General features: G+C 38.3%; 1 protein-coding gene and 2 long non-coding RNA genes across 9 annotated transcripts; 2 read left to right on the forward strand and 1 right to left on the reverse strand.

Moving 5' to 3' along the window:
- The first annotated feature begins 671 nt into the window (after nucleotides 1–671).
- LOC116212988 (39S ribosomal protein L45, mitochondrial-like) lies at nucleotides 672–5073 on the forward strand. Of its 5 annotated transcripts, none has more exons than XM_031547769.1 (12): nucleotides 700–1005; nucleotides 1137–1177; nucleotides 1859–1966; nucleotides 2104–2183; nucleotides 2562–2641; nucleotides 2823–2874; nucleotides 3215–3304; nucleotides 3462–3530; nucleotides 3612–3713; nucleotides 3947–4033; nucleotides 4162–4218; nucleotides 4588–5073. In XM_031547769.1, exons 1-12 carry the CDS (start codon nucleotides 932–934, stop codon nucleotides 4672–4674), a joined length of 927 nt encoding a protein of 308 aa, XP_031403629.1. In that variant the 5' UTR covers nucleotides 700–931; the 3' UTR covers nucleotides 4675–5073. The 5 variants fall into 5 exon arrangements, with proteins under 5 accessions (XP_031403631.1, XP_031403632.1, XP_031403629.1 ...); XM_031547770.1 differs by having other exon boundaries at nucleotides 711–1005; nucleotides 3965–4033; XM_031547771.1 differs by lacking the exon at nucleotides 3462–3530 and having other exon boundaries at nucleotides 672–1005.
- A 1302-nt stretch (nucleotides 5074–6375) lies between these two features.
- On the reverse strand, nucleotides 6376–6927 carry LOC116215689. The gene is made up of 2 exons (XR_004158538.1): nucleotides 6847–6927; nucleotides 6376–6736 (listed from the first exon to the last, which is right to left on the reverse strand). It is a non-coding gene; the product is annotated as an uncharacterized LOC116215689 (long non-coding RNA).
- Nucleotides 6928–21899: 14972 nt separating this feature from the next.
- Nucleotides 21900–23889, forward strand: LOC116213379. Of its 3 annotated transcripts, none has more exons than XR_004158082.1 (3): nucleotides 21900–22130; nucleotides 22875–22939; nucleotides 23094–23889. It is a non-coding gene; the product is annotated as an uncharacterized LOC116213379 (long non-coding RNA). The 3 variants fall into 3 exon arrangements; XR_004158081.1 differs by having other exon boundaries at nucleotides 23111–23889; XR_004158080.1 differs by having other exon boundaries at nucleotides 22875–23889.
- Nucleotides 23890–25374: the final 1485 nt, after the last annotated feature.

Raw genomic sequence — 25374 nt, forward strand, 5'->3', positions numbered from 1 at the left:
AACTTGTTGTAAAGTCCGTTTTTTATGGCATATTGGATAATTTTCTATTTAGAAAAAGTATATGAAATAATTTATTATTATATTAAAAAAATTAATAAGTAATAATTATGTTGTTACATTAAAAAAAAGTAAAATGAAATAAATTATATTTCATAAACAAACAAAGCAAATTTTACCAATAAAATAAGTAGAAATGTCTATAAAAAATCGTCAGTGCAATGATATATTGTCAAAAAAATATATATCTATTTATTTATTTTGATAAATTTTATATTATATTTAAATATATTTAATATATATTTTTTTTACGTTCCACTTCGCTCTTATCATTTCATATTTTGATCGTTTAGGTCTACTGTCCAATTTTCCGTTAGAAAATCACTCTTCAATCCAAAAATATATTTTCAAATAAATGAAAATATCAAAAAAAAAAAATCAAAAGAAAAAATGGGGAGGGATAGATTAAAAGAGGGGGTGGAAGCCTCACCGACGGCCATCTCTCCCACTTTGACATCGCCAATGACCTCTGGAGACACCGGCAACCTCGGAGGGAACATTAATATAAAAATATTTTTAAAAAAAAGAGATTTAGGATGAAAGTGACAAAATAACCTGAGATTGAGGACCAGAAGTGCCTACATCCCTAATAATATTGACTGGAAAGGGAATATGGAGACTCTATTTTGGGCCGGCTTTCCCGTAGCCCATCTGGACCCGCCGCAGCCCATTATTGAGGCCATCGTCGGCGGACGGCCGTTGCAGAGCACCCGCAGACATCTTTCGTTAAACCCTTCGAAAGCCCCTTCCCTCTTCTCTCGCTCTCTCTCTCTCTCTCTCTCTCTCTCTCTCCTCTCCTCTGTTTTGTTGATTGGGCTTCGGAATTCTTTCAGTTCAGCGAATATTGCGAAGATCTCTCTGGGTCTTTGAGGATATGGCTTTTCGAGGACTGCTGCAGGGAGCTCGAAGTCTTCACCGGGCGCCTCAGCTTCAAGGATCTCCATACCTGTGAGTGCGCTTCTCATTTCAATCATCTACCCGGGCTTCTGGCATTATCAAACGTCGTTCGTTCTGAGTTTTGCTTGAAGTTTTTCTTGTACTTGGATGAATTCATGGAGCTTTTCGTCGGAAGTTTTCAGGCTTGGAAACTCAAGAAGCTACTCAAGAGTGATCTCTAGTGGCATTTCATATCCCTTTCATGCTACCCTTTTGTTTTCATTATGTCATTAAAGATTTTGGTTGAAGGGTTTCTGCTGTAGATTCAGTTGGGCATAGTTTGGCAATGCTGAATTTAATATATATAAATTGTTAAAGCTGATCAATAGTCGCCTACGGTTTCGCATTCATTTATACAAGCAATTTCTTTCATTTGACAAAAGTGATACTTTCCGGGCAACTCCTGAAATTTTCTTGGAAAATTGCATCCTGTGCTGCCTAATGAACCCAGTGTTCCAGTTAGTATGTTGCAATTCAAGAAATGCAATTTCACATTGCGGTTACGGTTTTTATGTTTTTCCCTACCATCGGATGTCAACGAATGGAGCTGGACAGGCCATTAGAGTTGAATGACATTGGGGAAGTTTGATGGGATGGGTTTTGTCAGACTTCTGGCAAGCTTTGTGACTGGTCATCTGCTATGGTGGATGCAATAACCTGACTATTTGTCAGATGCATTTCATCTATAGCTGTAATTTTGGATAATCATATGGAATACTTGTATTCTTCTGTGCTTCATCATTAGTCAGCCCTATTTTTGTCTTTGTAAAATAAAGGCTCAGAGTCCTTGCATAACTTCCCCATGTAACGATTTATTTTGATCGGTTATTTTCTTCTGTTGATTTAGTTCCATGATTTACTTCAGGATGCATCTTTTCTTTGTCACATGAAGACCAAAATGCCCCTCTCCTACCTCGTGGAAGTGCAATGACTCTTCATTCCACGAAGGTAACTTCTTGGATATGGATCTCCGGTAAATCATGTATTCATACCATTTCCAATTATCTTTTTTTTTTTTTATTAAAGCATACTCTGTTTAAGTTTTGGTTTCTGCATGTCTTGATGGTGCTCTGCCTGCCTGAATTATCATTTCTTTCAATTTTCTTTCAGACAACTGCACTCTCAATTTACGTGATTCTGTGAGATCATTGGCAACTCAAGTAAAACCTTCAGCCCAAGCTCGCCAGAGGGTACGTTCTCTTTGCCACTATTGCTCTTTGCTCTTTTGCCCTTTTAAACTGGATATTATCTGTTAATCATCACCATGACACTTAATCCACGTAAAGTCATCAGCAGCTAATTTTTTCAGGGTGAATCTGAGCTTTTGCTGTTTTGCATCAAAGGCCAATAGATATTTGTGTTTGTTGAAGCCAGTACCCTAATTTCTCATCATTACCTCTGCTTTCTCTGCTGGAATTTAGCAATCATGGACTAGATCGGCAGCAAAGACATTTTTCTGAAGATTTCTTTTCTTGCTAAAATGCTGGACGGGAGAAAGAAGAGATTATTCTCTGTATGCTGTAAAGCTTTTTTTTTTTTTTTTAATCTTATTGACATGTTCGATGCAGGGGGCTCAAATTTCATTGTTTAGTCCTGGGTTTGTTTATGCACCATATACTCCTCGTGAACCAATCCCGTTTTGGAAGAGGTCTGTAAAAGTATACTATTCCTTTTATATATCTAAATGCATATTTGTATTTTCATTCTGTAATAATTTCAATGATGCTACTATCTAGCTGAAATGCTTTATCGTGCATATTTTCTTTACTAGAATTGTGCAGTGGTTGCTTTTACATCTCTACACAGATTCTGACACATTTTGATGTCAGATGGTTCACACGAAGTGGTTGGCGAAGAACCAAAGATGATGTCATCCTAGAGGTGACACTTCCCTTCTGGCTGTATTTACTTTTCGGTTCTTTTAATTTTGAAACCTGTTTTCCATTTGCAAAATTTGATGCCCACGGTGTAAGATTTTAGAAATATTCTCTATTTTGTGAGATTATAAGTTCGACTTTTTAAAGCAAAAATAGAAAATGCACGAAGGAGAAATTTCAAGGTGAAGTCTCTGATATCTTCTATACATCTTCAATAAACTTATATGTTTTAAAAGAGGATAACAGAAGTGGTACAGAAGTATTAAATGCTTTCTAAAATTTGAGGAAGAAAGTAGTTTATATGTCATCTTCATAAAACACTTTTCTGTGTTTTCAATCTACAGCTTAAAAGTGCTTATGCCATCGCTAAGCTGAGAAGAACTGGATACACGAAACAGCAGTTCTACCTGGAGGCCATTGATTTATATAAGAAGGTAAGTTTATGTTGTACTCTTGTGATTCGGATGATTAGTTGCTCAGTTACCCAGGATTTTCTCGAAGTCTTGGAAAATGGACCATTATATAATCAGCATTAGCAGGTACATAATTTGACTGGTTTGAGTAAGATCTACACTTATCCCTTTGTTCCAGATAAACTTTCTGGTGGCTCATGGTGACAAAAAATCGCTGCGGAAGCTTGTTACAGAGAAAATGTACTCCGTATGCTTCTGTCCATGTACTCGTTGTCATCCTATAATCTTAGATTTGGGGCCATAATGTTGTGTTCCTTTCCTTTTACAGACGCTAAAAAATGATATTAAGCAGAGAACATCTATGTGGAGCACGGTTTACTGGGAAATGGTTGAACCTGCTGTGAAGATACGAACTTTACGAGCTAGGCTTGTGAGTAGATCCCAATTTGGTTGTCAAAGTCGTATATCTGATAAATATATTTCATTGTTTGGGTTAATTGTTTCTTTTCTGACCAAAAGCATTTCTTATTTCGGGTTTTGTATTTGTTTGTTCTTTGTCAATGTTTGCACTGAGGGTAACAGAAGAAAAAATGAATCTACTAGTACAATCCTGTGCTACTGTCTGTCATTTGGGTTATAAATGTTTCCAATTCTAAGTGACAGCACCATCTTCTGAGACAGATTGGAGTGGACAAAAATGACGTCAACAAAGTGTTTGTTCAACTAACGCTCGAGTTCTTAACTAAGCAGGTATAGAGCTGTAATTTTTGTGGAAAGTTTTACTTCCATAAATGGTTTGGTATCTGTTAAACTGCTCAGTGCATCAGGCATATTTCAGAAGAATAAGTCTAGAGTTGATCCATCTCATTTTCTTGCAGAGATTTGAGGCTTATGATTCAAATGGCAAAGTAGTCGCTGGTGATAAAAATAAGGAGGTAGGCCCTGCAGGGACTCTCATTTGCGAAAATTCATCTTCCGTGAACAAACTCTACTTCCCTAGTTGCAGACACGTTTTTGAGAAACAGCTACACTAAAGTTTGATTATTAAGCGGTCTTATTTGTTCAGTTATGGGTTTAGAATACGTTATGACATAATCAATGAGATGGCCCATACAAATTTGAAGATGACAGGATAATCTAATAAGCTGCCTAATTTGCTCAATAATCAAGTTTTAGTCGCCAAAGCTTAATACCCGGATTTAGACTCACAAGGTATATCTATATAATTTTCTTATGGTTCAGACTCGGAGTAGGTCTTTTATGCCTCTTTCAGTAAAAGTTCTGTCCTCTCGGTGCTTTCACAGATCCTTGTCCGGGACATCTGGGTATTTGAGAAATCTCTCTTTCACACTGGAGCACACTGGCGACTCTGCGGGAAGATCGTGCTATGAGTCGGCTCGTCTTTCACATGCATAAGATCTGCTCAACTGGTGGATAAAACTAATAATCGTGATCACCCATTTTGTAAGTTGGGACGGAGTGATCCATTCCTCATAGAAATGACATTTTCTTTTCAAAAAAAGCATCGGCTGGTTTTTGTATTCTTATCCATCATTAGTTATAGCATGGGACTGCTCTTGACTGGCGATGTATTTCACTAACTTAGAGGAAGCTTTTAGTTTTTATGCATGAGTTTGTGTTACATAATGACTACTTCTGAGGAATGTTGGTGAAGCTATCCAAAGAAGATGGTCTGGACCGACTCGATAAGTGTTTCTGTTGATGGAATGTACTCATAACATCCCGATAGCAGATTTTATTCAAATTTGGATGTGAAGATGTGTTGGCTTGCTATTGAAATGCTGCTTCCCGCTTTTCGGCTTTTCAAAGAGATATAAGGAAAATAGTTTCTCGGGACTGTTAAAATGGTTCAATAGGAATCATGTGATGGGCAAAGTAAACCATACGTGTGAGAATTGGCATATCCTCTTGCAGAGAAAAGTTTATATAGGAAGAAACGGTTAAGTTGTCACAATTTAAAAATTCTAGTAATTATTTGAGTGATTAACATATGTTCTCTCATTTGCTGCAATGTGAGTCATGCTTTCTCAGGTAGGATCAACGGACTTCTCCCGCTTGCAAGTTAAGATGCGTCAAATGTTTTCATTGCTAATCATCCGTGCCCATGGTTTAAGTTGCTACGATGATTTCATAATAGTCCGTGCAAATTAGGATGTGTCATATTCTTTCGTTGTTAAAAAACCGAATAGCTTTCGACTGGTCCTAGCGGTGATTTATGTTACTACGGCGATCAACTTACAAAGTAAAACTACTGACTATATTGATTTACTCCTATAATTTTTTTTCATTTAAAAAAAATAAACAACAACAATAATAATAGTAATAATTGTTGTTGTTGTTGCTGTTGCTGACTATATTGATTTACACCGTCTGAATATTCCATTAGCTCCTATAATTTTTTTTCATTTTTTTTAAAAATAAACAACAACAACAATAATAATAATTGTGTTGTTGTTGGTCATTTGTTTTTCATAAATGAAAATTTGAAATAATAATAAAAGTTAATGGAATATTTCACAAAATATTCTAACAGTGTTAGTCAATATGGTCAAACGGGAACGGCTTTTTTGTATGAATCATGATATTCAGAAGTCCAATTGGATCCCAACTAATTCAGTCGAGTCGGAATGACCGATTAAGATATAAAACTCTCCCAACGTGAATTTTCTATATTCACAAGAATTTGGACTTGAGACCTTATTTAAATTAAAAAAGCGCCAAACCATTTAAGTCAACTCACGTTTTTTTTATTTTTTATTAATGACTGAAATCTCAAGAGAAAGGAGGGTAATTTAACCCACACTTTACTGTGCGGTCAATTTTTTTTTTCCGATACTAACCGTTGCATTCGTTGTAGCGCATCTATAAATACTTTCAACCCCTTCCCTGGGCACCGCGCACTTCGATATTCGTAACACTTCTCAAATGGTAAATCTATTTCCTCCAACAGCATAGCAACTTTGTCCTTTTGTGATTCTTTCGACTTCATGCACGGAACATATTATTTCAGGTTTTAATAGTTATTTAGGCCCAAAAAGTGAATCATCGATTATTGAAATGCACATAACAAGTTCAAGAAAAATAAAAAACTGAGTATTACTATTTTCGTTTCGTTTTGTCCATTACATCAGAGATTTCTTGCCCTGTTACACTCTTATTCTGAATTCTGATATCGAATTATCGCTGTTCAACTATCTTTCTTCACACACACGCAATTGCCCCTGTTACATCTCGATCCAACGAGTCCAGGAGGGCAATTACACTTTGCATCGATGTTGCAAATGCAATTGATTTTTTTATCTATCTGACAAGCGCAGACGCCTGGGTTGGCCGTGTCAAGCTTGTAACAAGGAGGGCACTTCAACTTGCATACCTGCCCACCTCTCGGATTACCCAAGGCACCCGCTAAATCTGCTCCCAGGACTGCCATACCTGCATTGTCAAGTAATATATGTATCATGTTTGAGAAATTTCATCGACACTGTTGAAATATCATGATCATTTACGTAAGTGTACTCGACATAAGATGAATATATACTGACAGCACAAAGTCGCAAAAATGGCGACGAGGATCCTGGCCATGGCTCTCGGGATTGACTATTTGGGTTTACGCACAGTCTAATATTTAGTTGATGGAGTTTACAGCTGAGAAAGGGATACTTATAATGCAGAAGCTAATCTTGGATTCCGGCAAATTTACATGTGAGTTTGGTAACAAATTTTGAGCAATTTATTCAGTTACTTTCTTTGGGTTATGCACTATTTTATACAAAGTTAATCGGTTGCCATTTATGATTATCATTACGACAAATAATTAACGTGGCATTTGCTGCATTGCCATTTAAAATTACTGATAATTTGGATAATTATGCAAGGTACTTATTGTTAGTGATATGCCTTACAGCTTGATTTATATATTTGGATAATTCCTTTTATGGTAATAAAGTTTATTCTATTATTCGTATATTGTCTATGTTTATTAGAATAAAATCCTTAAAATATTTTGAATGCTTCATTCTTAAGAGTTAAGAATATGAGTGACGAAGTAATTCGGTAAGAATATCTTTAAATTATTCACGATCGTAGGAGACTTAAGTGGACATTATTTCTCCAGATGGATCGTCACCTCTATTTGTTTCCATGATTAGTATACAGATATTAATGAAGATGGAGTAGTGAGTCTCATGCTATTTGATAACTGTTATCATGACAGATATGTGGATACTTATATGATAAGTAGTCGAACGTGACGTGCAGATAATATTCATACGGTAATTTACTAATGTCAATGAATGTTATCTGGATCGTATTAGTGCATATAGTCCTTAGACCTGAGATGGAACGCTATCTCAAGTATAGGTAATTAGGATTTGCTACTGCTAATGTATTTGTCCTTAACGTGAGTATTCGGCAGATAGTGGTCCTAATTAGTTATACTTGGAGTTAGGTGTCTGATCAAGATGGGATTCACTAACCTGAGTAAACAGAGAAAATGTCCTATGGATATGAGTTTTATTCTAGATGGAGAAATCCTCGGCCGGGGTAGATAGACTTGAATAGAAAGGAGTTTCTGTTCAATTGCTATGGATCTAAGAATGAAATTAGAGAGTCCATATGATCAGCTATAGAGTTTGGCATTTACCGTAGCTCTAACTAGATCGGGATCTTGTAGTGAAAGGATTCAGTGCATGGTATATACGATCATAGATTCATCAGAATGTTCCAATTATACATTCGTCATCTTTGGGATTGTCACGATATGCTGCTAGGTGTCACTCGTGAACTTTGGGAATCAAGGGCATTTTGGGAATTATGTTTTCGGTTACGGAAAGAGTTTCTGGTAGTATCAAATGAGTTGATACTATAATCCCATTGCCATTTGATGATGAACCTAGTTAGTCACACACATTGAGCGTGTCTAAACCGAGAAAAGAATTGATTCTAATTAAGGAAGTTAATTAGAAATTAATTATCGAACGAGGTTCGCAATGTGGTTGCGAGGGTGCTAGCACATCCTGAAGCCGAGTTCAATATCAAGGATAAATCTAATTAAGGAAATACAATAGTTTCCTTATTTGGAGAGTTTCTGTAAATAGATCGTCTATTTATGGAAACTCTTGTCAATGACTTATTTAATCTTTCTTTCTAACTATAAGGGTAAGTCATTGGATGACTTATAGTCCCTAGGGTAAAGATATATATAGATATGTTCTTACAGAAAACCCTAGAGGACGATCTATCAATAAGACCCGATATATTAGAGAGAAAGAGAGGAGGCTTCAGCTGAAAAATTACAGCAGCTCAGCCACGTTATTTCCGAGGCAATTCGGAGTCTTCCTCGGCTCTAATTCGGTGTTTCGGTATTGTCCTTGACGTCCTTGAAGAGGTCCTTTCATTCCATGACAATTCCGTTCGAGATCGGTGACCTAGATTGGAGTGTACGGGTCGAGAGGAGTCTAATCTCGGTGGAGACGTGCTCGTGTGGACGAGCTAGAGGCCGGACACTTAGACGACTAATTTGATCGACTCGAATAAATAAGGTTAGTGAAAAGTTCGTAACTTTTCTTATGGATTCATTATGTGATGTTGTCTATTCGTTTAGAAGACGATTCTTATGTCAAGATATGATCTTGAAGTTTTTGATTAAATGAGCACGTAATAAAAATTTGATTTTTACCGTAATTAAACTTTCTGCTGCGTACGTGCTTGGTTTTCTAACAGTGGTATCAGAGTCACCCTTCTATACGATTAGATACATTATCGTGCATAATTTTGGTGGTTGATTGTGATTTATTAAATTGTTTGATAAATCGATAACGAAGGGGCCCGAAAATTGTTTTCGTGACCGGCCTAGACAATACGATTAGATTGATTTTCTCGGCTGAATCACTACCGCTGCTTGGTGGGTGAAGAAAATTTTTGGTTGCCGCTCACGGGTTGCTAGGTTGTCTGGTGGCTAATGCTAATTGCTGGACATCTGTGCGAAGAACAGTGGCTAAGAGTTGCCGGCATGTTTTGCTGATAGCTATTCTTCTCGGTCAGAACATGGCTGTAATGGCTGAAGTGTGGCAGGTCGTTCCGAGTCCGTAACAATGGCATAACGAGCAATTTTTGCTATTTTGGAAATTATATTTCCGAAACAATTAATTACCAAAATTGTCTTCGTAAAATTTGATTTTATGAAAATTGGATATTTGATATCCTATTCTAATGAGATTAGAAATTTGATATTTGATATCAAAAAGGAATTTTGAAAATACACTAGATATATGATAACTTGTATATTTTTCAAAATTGGAAATATCCTAATATGTGATATTTGGATATTTTGTAAAGAGTTACAAATTGGCATGAAATTTATTTTCTTTTATGCTATTAGTTTCCTTTTATAAATTTCGAGCATGGTGTGTGATTATGGACTATAGGAAATTTTTGCTTAATTCTTGTGGCTCTAGGATTAGGCTAATAGTAAGTCCATGATCATGTTTTTATCGATTCCGAGTACATATTAATACATGTGATGTGTGAATACGGATAATGTGCAAAGTGAAACCGAATAGTAAGGTCACCTTAAAGAAAATCTTCCAAATTAAAATATTAAGTCGAGAATGGCATAAGGCTGCAAACCTCTGTCATGGCTCTCCACCAAAGCATTCTCCAGAGAGTTTTAATTTGTTTCGTTCTTGGTCGTGGACACACGAGGGCACGAGACAAACTAAGAGATCTTTTTGCACGAATGTTAAAACATGTGATGTTTTAGATTGTCAGTTGCCAATAACAGCAGGCACCTGAGGTAGCTGATATCTAGGGTTTGGTGGGTTAGACTTAACTATGTATGATGGACCAATAACGGTAGGCACCTGAGGTCCAGAGTACTAGGAGCCGAATTGATTGAGCCGTATATAGAGATGTACTGAACAAGGAGTTGTTCACTTGTAGAATGCTTGTTTTCCAATAATGGCAAGTACTTGAGAGAATTAGTATTCTATGAGAATTCAATCACCCGTTAGGAATTTTTCCCGATTAGGATTCTCGTTGCCTATTTTGGAAGTGTAGGATTCGAAAAGATAGTGGGAGACCATTTTGATTGAAAGTCCATGATCATTATGGTTATATATATACATAAATTCATTAATTTAATCTTGTTATTTTCTGCAGTCATAATAAGTATGAAATCTATGAATCCTCTCTCGTGCATACTGAATGATAATAGGCTCACTGGGCCTAACTTTTCGGACTGGCTGCATAACCTGAACATTGTCCTAAACATGGAGGCTCTGGGATATATCCTGGAGACTCAAGAGATTGAACTCCCTGGCGGGGATACTACGAGTGATCAGCAAGACGCATATGATCAGTGGTCTGTTGATGACACGAAGGTCCGCTGCTATATGCTTGCTTCCATGAGCAATGAGTTGCAGAAGCAGCATGAGAACATGAAGAGTTCTCGTGAGATCTTGAAGAATCTCAGGGAGGTATATGGGGAGAATAGCAGGACCGCACGATATGAGATATCGAAGGAATTGTTCCGTGCGAGAATGCAAGAGGGAACTGAAGTCGCAACTCATGTGCAAAAGATGATCAGGCTGATTCAACAGCTTGAGAAGCTTGAGTTTCAGATGGACAAAGAACTCCATGTGGATTTAATTCTTCAGTCTCTCCCAGATTCTTTCTCAGGGTTCATTGTGAACTTTCACATGAACAAGTTATCATGTTCGTTGTCTGAGCTGTTGAACATGTTGGTCACTGTACAGAATGCTATGAACAACAAAAGGGAGGATAAGGAAATCGTTATTGTGGCTGGTATTTCTTCTAATAAGACTGGCAAGAAGAATAAGAAGTCCAAGAAAGGCTCTATTCCTCAGCAGTTAACAAGGGTGTCCAAGAATAAGGGCAAGGCAAAGGTTGTTGCGGATAAGGGAACTTGTTTCCACTGCGGCAAGGATGGACATTGGAAGAGGAACTGTCAACAGTACCTCGCCTCATTGAAGGCAAATAAGGGAAAGAAACCTTTAGAAGGTATGTCTATTTCTTGTTATGTTAGTTCCAATGGTTCATATAGCTCATCTACAGCTTAGGTTCTTGACACTAGTGCAAGCTCACACGTTTGTACCTCTATGCAGGGGCTAGCAAGCAGTAGGATCCTTGGAAGGAATGAAGTCTGCCTAAAGATCGGCAATGGAGCAAGTGTTGCGGCCGAAGCTATGGGGTCGACTTCATTATATCTGGATGGACATATTTTATTTCTAGATCGTGTTTTAGTTTTACCAAACGCCTATCGGAACATTATTTATGTTTTTAGTTTGACTAGGAGTGGATACTTGTTTTATTTCAAACATGATGTTTGCAACATTTATTATGGTAATAAAGTTATTGGCGTTGGTTATTTACACGATGGCCTTTATTATCTTAGAGCTAGAAATGAAACGATTCCGAACACGATTGAGATCAACACCCTATCCGAATCTATTCCAAGTCTAAAGCAACTTTGGCACCTTAGACTAAGGCATGTTGCAGATGATAGGATAAGTAAGTTGGAGAAGATGGGACTTATAGTTCCATTGGGTTCTGAACCTAATTCAACTTGCGAGTCTTGTCTTAAAGGCAAGATGACTAGGACTCCATTTGTGGGACAAATGGAGAGGGCTAAGGAAGTTTTAGAACTCATACATAGTGATGTGTGTGGTCTATTTAGTGAAGTGGCTAACAGTGGATATTCCTATTTCATCACCTTTACCGATGATTATTCTCGTTTTGGGTATGTTTATCTTATGAAGTATAAACACGAATCCTTTGAAAAGTTCAAGGAATTCAAGGCTGAAGTAGAGAAGCAGAAAGGAAGAGCATCAAGACTCTTCGATCTGATTGAGGAGGAGAGTACATGTGTACTTAGTTTGGTGATTTCTTGAAGGAACACAGTATTGTTTCTCAATTTACTCTACCAGGAACACCACAGTTGAATGGAGTTTCTGAAAGGAGGAACCGTACCCTGTTGGACATGGTTCGGTCGATGATGAGCTATACAGATCTCCCAATTTCGATATAGGGATATGCGCTGCAAACCGCGTGTTACTTACTTAATAGAATTCCAAGCAAGTCCGTCTCTACCACTCCATATGAGATATGGAATGATAGGACACCTAATCTTAAGCACGTTAAGATTTGGAGTTGTCCTGCATTCATTAAGAAATAGAAGACCGATAAGTTGGAAATCCGGTCCGAGAAAGGCAGGTTTGTTGGTTATCCAAGTGACAGCCTTGGATACTATTTTTATTTCCCTACTGAGCAAAGGATTGTTATTAGTAGAGATGCGATCTTTTTGGAGAAACAGTTTGTCCAGGAAGGTGGCATGGGAAGGCAAATAGTACTTGATGAGGCGTCATCAGTACCATAAACCGATCAGATGCCCATTTCGATCGACATTGATAAACCAGTTGAGACATCTATTCAGATTGAGATTGTCACAGAACCTCGAAAGTCTGGTAGGGTAACTCATACTCCTGCGAGATACCTTAATCTCCATGAGAACGTACAAGAGTTGTTCGTTCATGGAGATAGTGATCATAGGGATGATCCTACCACTTATGAGGAAGCTATATCAGATATAGATTCTTCTAAATGACTAGAGGCCATGGAGTCCGAGCAAGAACCAAGTCTGGGATCTTGTTGATCCTCCTAAAGGTATAGTACCTATAGGGAACAAATAGATTTTCAAGAGGAAGATTGGTGCTGATGGAAAGGTAGAGACCTATAAAGCTAGGCTAGTGGTGAAGGGTTATCGCCAAAAGCAGGGAGTCGACTATGAAGAGACTTTCTCGCCTGTAGCCATGCTGAAGTCCATTAGGATAATGCTAGCCGTTGTTGCGCACTATGATTTGAGGTTTGGCAGATGGATGTCAAGACCGCCTTCCTCAATGGATACATTGAGGAAGACATATTCATGGACCAACCCAAGGGTTTTGAATCCAAGGATAAGTCCAAGGTGTGCAAGCTTAAGAGATCCATTTATGGTCTTAAACAGGCTTCGAGGAGCTAGAATCGACGTTTTGATGAGGCCATAAAGTCCTTTGGCTTCATCAAGAACGAAGATGAACCATGTGTGTATAAGAAGGCTAGTGGGAGTATGATCACCTTTCTTGTATTATACGTGGATAACATTCTACTGATGGGTAATGATGTTGGTATGCTCACTTCTGTAAAGGTTTGGTTGTCTAATACTTTCTCCATAAAGGATTTGGGAGAAGCGACCTATATACTAGGTATTCGGATCTTTAGAGATAGACCGAAAAGATTGATAGGTCTATCCCAAGCTCTATATCTGGATAAGGTATTGAAGAGGTTCAACATGCAAGATTCCAGAAGAGGATTGCTCCCTGTGAGACACGGTATCCGTCTCTCTAAAGCGATGTCTCCCAAGACTCCTGAGGAGAGAGAGAAGATGGCACAGGTGCCTTATGCTTCGGCTATAGGTAGCTTAATGTATGTTATGCTGTGTACAAGGCTGAATATTGCGTATGCTGTTTGTATGACTAGCAGGTATCAATCCAACCCAGGACTTGATCATTGGACTGCTATCAAGAACATCCTTAAGTACTTGAGAAGAACTAAGGATATGGTTCTGGTATATGGAGGAGGTGAGTTGAGACTAGACAGGTTTACAGATTCTGATTTTCAATCAGATGTGAATGATAGAAAGTCTATCTCCGGTTATATATTCACCTGTAATGGAGGTGCAGTTAGTTGAAAGAGTTCTAAGCAAGAGACGACTGCAAATTCCACTACAGAGGCTGAGTATATTGCTGCATCTGATGCAGCGAAGGAGGCAGTTTGGATTCGGAAGTTTGTGACTGAACTCGGTATTGTTCCCTCCATATCGTCACCAGTAGAGCTGTATAGTGATAATACTGGAGCGATGCTCGGGCAAAGGAACTGAGATCACATCAGAAGTCCAAACACATTGAGAGGAGATATCATATTATTAGGGAGATTATCGGGAGAGGCGATGTAGCTGTGCAGAAAGTAGCTTCAGCAAATAATGTCGTTGATCCACTCACGAAGGCCATGACGCAGCAGCAGCTAGAGAAACATCTTGAGAAGATGGGTCTTAGATAATGTACTGAGTGGCTCTGGTGCAAGTGGGAGATTGTTAGTGATATGCCCTAGAGCTTAATTTATGTATTTGGATAATTCCTTTTATGGCAATAAAGTTTATTCTATTATTCGTATATTGTCTATGTTTATTAGAATAAAGTTCTTAAGATATTTTGAATGCTTCATTCTTAAGAGTTAAGAATATGAGTGACGAAGTAATTCGGTAAGAATATCTTTAAATTGTTCACAATCGTAGGAGACTTAACTGGACATTATTTCTCCAGATAGATCATCACCTTTATCTGTTTCCATGATTAGTATATATATACTAATGAAGATGGAGAAGTGAGTCTCATGTTATTTGATAACTGTTATCATGACAGATATGTGGATACTTATATGATAAGTAGTCGAACGTGATGTGCAGATAATATTCATACGGTAATTTACTAATGTCAATGAATGTTATCTGGATCGTATTAGTGCATATAGTCCTTAGACCTGAGATGGAACGCTATCTCAAGTATAGGTAATTAGGATTTGCTACTGCTAATGTATTTGTGCTTAGCGTGAGTATTCGGCAAATAGTGGTCCTAATTAGTTATACTTGGAGTTAGGTGTCTGATCAAGATGGGATTCACTAACCTGAGTAAACAGGAAAAATGGATATGAGTTTTATTCTGGATCGAGAAATCTTCGGCCAGGGTAGATAGACTTGAATAGAAAGGAGTTTCTGTTCAAGTGCTATGGATCTAAGAATGAAATTAGAGAGTCCATATGATCGGCTATAGAGTTTGGCATTTACCGTAACTCTAGCTAGATCGGGATCTTGTAGTGAAAGGATTGAGTGCATGGTATATACGATCATAGGTTTATCAGAATGTTCCAATTATACATTCGTCATATTTTGGATTGTCACGATATGCTGCTAGGTGTCACTCATGAACTTTGGGAATCAAGGGCATTTTGGGAATTATGTTTTCGGTTACGGAAAGAGTTTCTGGTAGTATCAAATGGGTTGATACTATAATCCCATTGCCATTTGATGATGAACCTAGTTAGTCACACACATTGAGCGTGTCTGAACCGAGAAAAGAATTAATTCTAATTAAGGAAGTTAATTAGAAATTAATTATCGAACGAGGTTTGCAATGTGGTTGCGAGGGTGCTAGCGCATCCTGAAGCCGAGTTCAATATCAAGGATAAATCTAATTAAGAAAATACGATAGTTTCCTTATTTGGAGTGTTTTTATAAATAGATTGTCTATTATGGAAACTCGTGTCAAGGACTTATTTAATCTTTCTTTCTAACTATAAGGGTAAGTCATTGGATGACTTAAATTGTGAGGACTCATTTGTGATTTATTAATTAATTCGGATTAATTAATAATTGCATTTTAGTCCTTTGGGTAAAGATATATATAGATATGTTCTTACAGAAAACCCTAGAGGACGATCTATCAATAAGACCCGATATATTGGAGAGAAAGAGAGGAGGCTTCAGCTGAAAAATTACAGCAGCTCAGCCACATTATTTCCGAGGCAATTCGGAGTCTTCCTCGGCTCCAATTCGGTGTTTCGGTATTGTCCTTGACGTCCTTGAAGAGATCCTTTCATTCCGTGACGATTTCGTTCGAGATCGGTGACCTAGATCAAAGTGTACGGGTCGAGAGGAGTCTAATCTCAGTGGAGACGTGCTCGTGTGGATGAGCTAGAGGCCAGACACTTGGACGGCTAATTTGATTGACTCGAATAAATAAGGTTAGTGAAAAGTTCGGAACTTTTCTTATGGATTCATTATGTGATGTTGTCTATTCGTTTAGAAGGCGATTCTTATATCAAGATATGATCTTGAAGTTTTTGATTAATTGAGCACGCGATAAAAATTTGATTTTTACCGTAATTAAACTTTCCGCTGTGTACGTGCTCGGTTTTCTAACACTTATCGCGGTGAATCTAACCAGCGGTTTGAATCTCCCAATTTAGGAAATTGACGTGAACTTGTAATCTGCAAATGGATTCTTGAAAAGAGGTAACACCTCCCCTTTCTTTTTCTTTCTGTATGAAATTAATTTTAATTTTCTTTTTACTGCAGACAGAGGTGATCGGGCAGCAGTGTGGTGTGGGAGCTTCAAGGACAATCTCCTGTTTGACATCTCAACTAAGCACCCTAGAAGGACATGCAAAGAGCCGTATTTTGTCTGTGCCCGCTCGGGAGGCTCAGGTTGGGGTAAGGGAGCGGGGGTCATGGTCGGGCAAGGCACCGGAGTGGAAGGCACGAGTGGGAGTGCAGAGTTGCTGCAACTGGCGAGGAAGGTCTCGGAGGAGGAGGCATTGGCGTCGCAAGGGCAGCAGAGAGGTAAGACAAGATCGGGTCAGTGCTGCAGGAGGGAACGTTGTAGAAAATTAGATAAGCGGGGCGGAGAGATGCGGGTGGGCGACAGCTAGAGGGGAGAGTGCCCATGGCGACAGCGCCGGTATCGGAGATCGGGGCTTGAGGCGAGGAGATCGAAGGTTGAAGGTTTCATTGGACGTTGGGGTTTTTTATTTGAAATTAATTTCTTGTTGTAAGCATATCAACCGAAGGCACGAGTGGGAAGGTTTAATTGAACCAGTACGAGATCAATATATTAATCCTAACATCAACCACTCCCTTAATACGATAATCATATATATTTTTATTTGTTCTATCTTTTATTTTTAATATTGAAAATTATAAAATCATTAGTTTAGTAATTGAACAAGTTGGTTCGGTACGGTTTATTTTTGGTCAACTCGTCCTCAGGTGTGGCCGAGCACCATCAAAATATCCATGCTGAAGACATCAAAAATAAAAATATAGGTCGGGAAGCTTCATGTTATAGAGACATAGACACGTGTATGGTTCAGATCTTATATATTGAAGTCCAATTGTTCAAAAAGAAAAAGAAAAAATAACGACAGTGGTTGCATTTTTAGTCCACCATCGCAGAATCTCCAATGTACGAATGATTTTCAATTTGACCATTTTTTCTCATTTTAAAATTTGATCTAATCTTCGTCCCAACCATACAATAACCAGGCGTTTGTGACTCTACTTCCTCGTTGCCTCTATAGTGTAATAAGTCGCTCACTTGCAATACTTGGATGAGTTCTGCGTGCTTCAATAAGTTCCACCTCTGTCTAAATGGTTCTATTTTATCCCATGCCGTCCGTAAATCTCAAAAGCTTCTTCTTCACAGCGACTCAACAAGAAACAATTAATAGAATTCTTTCATTAGCTAAATTCATGGTCTCATAATACAAAAGATTGATCTGACCAATATAGGAGATTGAGAGATGACGGTAGAATTTTGAACACTTACTCAAATTAAGTGCTGAAAAGCCAGTTAGTTACAGATTAGTTATAGAGATAACCGAAGGAAAGAAAAGGGGATATAGAAGATAAGGGGTTAATCCACTTAAAGATTATGTAAAAAGTTAGTCAGTACGTCGTGTTTTTCTATTTCTCAATTTACTGGTGCCCTTAAACCATCATAAAACAAATATTCGCAGCATCGTTGTTCTTCCTGTTCCTATTGGATTCCTTCGTTTGCTAACTTTCGAGCGCTTGTTTAATCAAGTGTTCAATTCACCATCTACCTTTCTGGCCAAAAGCATTTCTAATTTCGGGTTCTGTATTTTTTTTTTGTCAATCTTCCCACTGAGGGTAACAGAAAAAAAAAAATGAATCTACTAGTACAATCCTGTCCTACTGTCTGTCATTTGGGTTATCAATGTTTCCAGTTCTAAGTGACAGCACCATCTTCTGAGACAGATTGGAGTGGACAAAAATGACGTCAACAACGCGTTTGTTCAACTGACGCTCGAGTTCTTAACTAAGCACTAATTTTTTTGGAAACTTTTACTTCCATAAATGGTTTGGTATCTGTTAAACTGTTCGGTGCATAAGGCATATTTCAGAAGAATAAGTCTAAGAGTTGATCCATCTCATTTTTTTGCAGAGATATAAGGCGTATGATTCAAACGGCAAAGTAGTCGCTGGTGATAAAAATAAGGAGGTAGGCCCCGCAGGGACTCTCATTTGCGAAAATTCATCTTCTGTGAACAAACTCTGCTTCCCTAGTTGCAGACCCGTTTTTGAGAAACAGCTACACTAAAGTTTGATTATTAAACAGTCTTATTTGTTCAGTTATGGGTTTAGAGTACGTTATGACATAATCAATGAAATGGCCCATACGAATTTGAAGATGACAGGATCATCTAATAAGCTGCGTAATTTGCTCAATAATCAAGTTTTAGTCACCAAAGCTTAATACCCGGATTTAGACTCACAAAGTATAGCTATATAATTTTCTTATGGTTCATCCTCGGGAGTAGGTCTTTTATGCCTCTTTCAGTAAAAGTTCTGTCCGTTTGGTGCTTTCACAGATCCCCGTCCGGGACATCTGGGTATTTGAGAAATCTCTCTTTCACACTGAAGCACACTGACGCCTCTGCAGGAAGATCATGCTATGAGTCGGCTATTCTTTCACATGCGTAAGATCTGCTCAACTGGTGGATAAAACTAATAGTCGTGATTACGCATTTTGTAAGTTGGGATAGAGTGATCCATTCCTCAAAGAAATGACATTTTCTTTTCGAAAAAAGCATAGTCTAGTTTTTGTATTCTTATCCATCATTAGTTTTAGCATCAGACTGTTTTAGTCATGGCTCTTGTCACATGCGAAATAACCTATATTCTGATCCACCCCGTGCCATTTTACTCATCCTCCCTCATCATCAATGCCCAAATCTCATTCCCGCCTCTTCACACTTCTCCTGCCTCATTGTAGCTCCAAATTTCTCTTCAGTTCAACATTTTACCTTTTCTACCTCTCTTCACCCACAAGCTTGCCAGTCTCTCTCTTCACACTTCTCCATCTTTTGTTCCCATAGAATAAAGCGAATTAAGATTTGCATTTCATTTGATAGGTATGAGCTGCCCTTTTCTTTCTAACAATTTTCCATCCATTATTCACTATATGAATTTCAATAAGTTCTATATGTGATTTTCTTTTATTATATTGATGGTATGGTTATTTTCAGAAAGAGCAATTATGTATGTGAAGAGACAAGAATGTGATTCGGGTATTGATGGTGAGGGAGTTGGGAGGTAAAAGGGCATCAGACGGGTCTGATTATGGGTTATTTGCAGGTGACAAGAGTCTGGGCCCACTATTCATTCACAAGTGAGCCACATCAATCTTTTATTTAATTTTCGTGAAAAATTCGACATTAGACCATAATTGACACTATACTCTAAATGACGTGTTATATAGTGTAATTTAAAAGGTTGTAATAAAATTGATATAAAGGTAAAAGGTTGTGCTATGATATATATTATTTTCCAAATTTAAAATGAGATTTCCAGTAATCCACACGGATTATCTCATACCAAATCTATCTATATCCATCCATCCATCCATTTTATATACTAAAATTGATTCTTCTTTATGTTAAATAAGGTCATAGTTAGTAGGGTTAAAATGGTCAAATTGTAAATAAGCAACAATAAAAAAACTTAACTGGGTATTATTATGTATCTCATATTAAAAAATAATTAATTGATCTTATATAGGACTAAACCAAAAACTATTGGCATGTGAAAGACATTAAAATATATGGAATCAAGTATAAAATTGTATAAATCAAATTTGTAAGAGAAATATAAAAAAAAAATATTGAATAAGTTAATTAGTTTGACTTTATCAGAGGCACTGTACTTCTCAATATCCTGCTTCAGCCTCGCCTCCATCCTATCTTTTCTTCATGAGTCCATCCTCTTGTCGATGGCCTCCCAGACCGCATCACCTCCTTGTCGTCCTCGTCATACTCAGCAGAAGCAAAGAGACCCATATCATTCCCCTCAAATTCATCGAATTTCCGGTTCTCGTCATAACCTTTGTCATCTCCCTCATAATCCTCATCGAGCTCGGGCTCTCCATCACCTCCTACTACAAAAAAGTGTCATCAGACGGACCCTCTTCGGAAAACAAAGTCATGTCCTCTTTGGAATTGGAATCATACTCGATTTCCTCCAAGTTCGCAGTTGAATTAGGGACTCGTCTGCGCCTTGAGTCGACCTCCTATTGGGTCTCCATTAGCGCTCCCATCCTTTCGGCTAGGCAATCCACAATCACGTCCAGCCTACGCTTCAACCGAGTATCAATGATCTACTCGATCCTCCGATCCAGTTCGTCCTCCTTCGCAACACGACGCTGATTAGCAGTTTTTCGGGGCGACATCGCTGATCCAAGATCAAACTCAGGCTCTGATACTAACTGACGCAGCGGAACTATTTGCAGTATGTTGATTCGAGCACGATACCGGAACTACGACCTTCGATCCCTATTGATTCTTCGAATTCCTAAGAAATTGACATCCATCATCCTCGTCGAACTCGGGCTCCCCATTGCCTCCCGCTACAAAAAATGCATCATTAGACATCAAACTGACGCAACGTACATGCGAGTAACCTGTCATAGACCCCGTTGATTCCGTCGAATACCGGAACTACGACCTTCTATCATCTGTTGATTTTACAAATACCAGGTAATAGGTATCAAACTCGAATCAGATCCGAGATTGGGCAAGAGCACAAAAAGCTCCAATTTTTATTAATAATCAAAAGACGACTTTTTTTTCAACCCTAGGGTTTACATCACTCTCAGCACCCCGTTTTGGTCCACCCGATCAAAGAAGGGCAAAATCATCTTTTTGGAGAGAAAATAATTCCGGTCGATGGCATGAGCATTTTTAGCTTCTAAATAATAGGTTTTCTTCTCTAGTTCCAATTTTTTTTCAATTTTTCGCGAAAATGCACTTTACCAAGCTGTGGTCATTACCAAAGACAAGCATCCAAGCGGTCAGAGGGCTCGGGGGGTTGAGCCCGATACGAAGGTCAAGTCTAAGTAGTCCCAACTGAGTCTAAAGCAGCCGAATAAACATCCCACTAGTCATCCTTTGACTAGAACTCAAAAGCACCAACAGCAACAGCGTTGGCAAGATCAAAGATTAGCGCTACTCAATCGAATGTGTTGGCTAGCTTGAAGGGTCCTATAACCAAATCTACATTAATGGCAAAATGTGTATCTAAGGCTTTAATGGCTACAACTAAGTCAATGTGGCTATCCAAGGTTCCCATGGCTACTTCTATTTTGGTAACTCTAGGCTCTAGCTAGCCGAGGAAGCCTTAGTTTCGACTTCTCGGTTGCCAAATCCATGGAAGCCGCCACACAAGGAATTGTGACCATTGTGGAGCTGTGAGAACCAGCACTTATTTTTCAACATGCATACATATACATATATTTACATATATTTATATATTATATAATATACTGCTATGTGGCTGGAGGAAGAAGAAGAAGAAGAAATTGGCATGGGCTCCACGTGTTTTAAGCAACCCTTTTCCACCGCATGCATCTCAGTTCATTTTTTCCTTTCTTTTCCTTCTTTCTCTATGTTTTATTTTTGGTTGGGGAGGACGAAGGAAAAACACAGAGAGAGAGAGAGAGTTGAGTCGAGAGGAGACAGTGGAGAAGAAGAAGAGGAAGGATAGGTTCAAGGGAGTCTTCTAGCTGAGTTTTAGTTTTGTTCAGGCAACAAAGAACAGAGCAAAATAGGACATAAGATACTAGAAAGACAGCGAGAGAGAGTGATGATCTAAGGTGACCAAAGTTGAAGAGGAAGACGGTTGAGATTGGAGTTCTTGATTGTAAGTTGATATTCCTTACCTTATAGACTCTTGTTCACTGAATTTAGACGAGGATTGAACCATGCTCCTCTTTAGTCGGTCTGGGATTTTATCTACCGCCAAATTAAGTAGTTTCGGCTTTAAATTTGTTCTCCACGGTTTAGTCATTCTTTAATATTGAGTTTCATGTTTTCTGTGGCTGGTTGAATTCTTTTTAGAGGAGAGGTTGGTGAGGTTGGAGATAAATAGGAATCGAAGTGTTCGGTCTTGAGGCAGGAGGCGAATCTCTTGATTGAATTGAGTATGTTTCCAATGCATATATGTGCTCTTTGGCTGAGTTTGACTTGCTGTGATTGAGAACAATGTATGTATGAGGTTGATTTGGGAATTTATTATGCACTATGGTGATATTATGTAGTGGATTGAGTGACTAAGCTCTTGCTTATTAGTATTTTAGAATAAAGGAAGTACTTAGAATTACTTGCACCCTCTGCTTGAACTTGGCTAATTGAATTGGTCATCTGTTCGATATGATTTGCAACATATCCTAAGTTGATATGATTTGAGAAATACATGTGCATATCATTTTGCATCGTGCCCCATTTGAAGAGTTAGTCGGAACCCAAAAGGGATAAGTAAAAGCACTTGTTAATTATGGAAGTCTTATATTATAGCTATATAAATGAAGGAACAATGAAGTTGAACTGACGTATATTCATGCTCTTATTTGGTATACAATCTAACCTTTATGCTTTAACTTAATAGGGGCCTAGGAGACCGAGACCATACATCTTGAAGGCTCTACTCAATAAGATACTTTTGGAAGTTCAGTGAGTACTCTACTCCATATTAGAATGAGGATTATATACGGGGAAAATATATGAAAGTGCATTTTAGTTAAGATTAATGAAATTAAAAGAATACATGAATCTTGATGCTTATTTGTTAAGATGAAGGTAAGTGAATTCGATCATTATGGTATAGTGTGGATGTTGTTGTAGTGATGGCTGTGAAACTGCTGATCCGGCGGAATATGAAAAGGGACACTAGACCGATGATCCAGTGGGATATAAAAGGGACGCTAGACTGCTGAATCGGCGGGATACAAAAGGGATGCTAGACCGATGATCCGACGGGATATAAACAAGGACGCTAGATCGCTGATCCGGCGGGATATAAAACGGACGCTAAACTCCTACCGCCAGAGAATAATGGGCGGCCCCCACTTGTGGTAATCAATTTGAGGAGTTGGAGATGAGGTGTGTGGGGTTATGGTACCGTCATAATTCTATTGCGAGAGAATGCGACATCTATGGTTGTTAAATTGTTGTATAAAAATTTCATTTGAGTTTACTGATGTTAAATTGGATGTTGGTACTAAATTTGATTTAGGTATGTTATGGTTGTTATTTAAATGTTTTGATAGTGAGTTGAGTTATATAACGTGATATAGAATATGAATTTAATACTTCATTTTCTTATGGAATTTAGTATTCACTGAGATGCAGCTCACCTCTTGCATATTTCTTGTTATAGATGAATCAGAAGGTAGACTAGTTGTATCAGAGGACTCTTTTGACTTCAGGGATCAGCGTGGAAGATTTGTAGCTGGACCTGTATATATAGTAGGTATTAAGCTATGTATAGAATGTTCATGAATAGTTACGACCTGAAAAATTTTGTTTAGTGGTTCATGGGTAGTTTTGAAAAACATGCTAGAAGTTACTTTGAAGGTGTAATATTCTTTTTTGATATAAATATGACGTGGTTGGTTGGGATAGATGTAGTTGAGATATTATGGAATTGTTTAACAGTTTAAATTTGGTAAAATGGATATCATGATACTCTAAAGGAAACTATGTAGGATTTTTGGGTCGTGACTGGAGCTGATTCACAATCTGTATATTTCAAACATGCCACTCTTGTTTCTACAGTTCTACGCTAAAGGAGCTAAAGTTAGTATCCAGTAAAGTCTTCGTGGGCTAGAGCTGGTGGCTAGCCAAGTCGTGACTATTTGAAAGCTTACAGTTGGTCAAGTCATGATGATGTGAGGCTCCTACCTTACTTGACAGTAGCATGACAAAGCCAATGGCAAGTCTAGCCGTGTAAAAAAGGAAGCCTAGAAGTAGGTTTCATTGCATTAAATTGAAGGAGTTTGCTACAGTTATACGCAGTCTCGCAAATCAGCTCATTTCTCACTCTAGGATGCTCTGATTGAGGTAATTCAAAATCATATGGATAGCTCAGAAGAAGCTCAGCAACTTTAATGTTTTGTTCTCAATCCAATCTAGCCTGGAAAATGCTCGGCTGCGGTGAAGAAGTTGTCGCGACCAGTTTTTCCGATTTTGTGCAATTTCATGCTAAATCGCATATCTTGCTCTGCATAACTCTGATCAAGGTGATTCAAAAAGTACTATTGATAGCCAAGAGTTAGACCTACAACTTTTGTGTTTTCACCTCCACCCAGTTCAGATCCGTGGATACTCAGAAATGAGCAAGAAATCAGCTCGAGCTAAATGTTCCTAACAATTCCTATGCTCGGGGGGTCGAGGCTAAGCACGAGACCGTGACCAAGATGCACATATCCTGCGATGGAGGCGCTAGCTTGAAGAGCCAAGCATCTCGGCTTTCTCGATCCACTTGAATTTCGATTGGTTGCATAATTAGCTGGAACACATTTATGTAGCCGATTCACGGTTAGAAAAGCGCTAACTACATCAGTTGGCTACATGGCCACTATTACTATCTTCAAAAGGAAGTTTAAGCTAGTGGTTAACCCACAACCATTTGAAGGAAGGCATCCACATGGTTCAAGCTAGGCTCGTTCGGAAACTAATAATTTCATGTCCAACCCTGCTCTACTCTCCCGTGGCTAGACATGCAGGAGGTATTGTTTACATTCACTTTTTGCACTTTGCGGTAAATGTGGGATTAGGCATGTAAAGCCTACGAGATCGGCCCATGCGAGGAGGATAGTCCACAATTGAAGCACACAAGAAGTCCAATCCGAATTAGCGGCAATACCCTATCCGGACTGCTGTGAAATGGATGGTGCATTGAAGATGGAAATTGCGTGGGATTATTTCCAAGTATAGGTGACCATGAACATGGATGAGTTCTTGGGCACGTACGAGGATTGAGTGAGCATCAAGGAATTTCTATTCAAGTTTGAGCTTAAGATGGTGTCCTTGATATTGAATTGGAAGATGAATATTCCAATTAGCCCAAGATGTAGTAAAATTTTCATGGCAGGAGACGTCCATAT

The sequence above is a fragment of the Punica granatum genome, chromosome 7, assembly GCF_007655135.1.
Source record: "Punica granatum isolate Tunisia-2019 chromosome 7, ASM765513v2, whole genome shotgun sequence".
NCBI classification, from domain to species: Eukaryota; Viridiplantae; Streptophyta; class Magnoliopsida; order Myrtales; family Lythraceae; genus Punica; species Punica granatum.

What these genes read in the sequence shown, in the direction of transcription:
- LOC116212988 (XM_031547769.1), top strand. Translation starts at nt 932, where the DNA reads ATGGCTTTTCGAGGACTGCTGCAGGGAGCTCGAAGTCTTCACCGGGCG. An exon ending in CCAATCCCGTTTTGGAAGAG is followed by an intron (nt 2,642 to 2,822) that starts GTCTGTAAAAGT and finishes TTTTGATGTCAG; the next exon opens with ATGGTTCACACGAAGTGGTT. An exon ending in CCATTGATTTATATAAGAAG is followed by an intron (nt 3,305 to 3,461) that starts GTAAGTTTATGT and finishes CCTTTGTTCCAG; the next exon opens with ATAAACTTTCTGGTGGCTCA.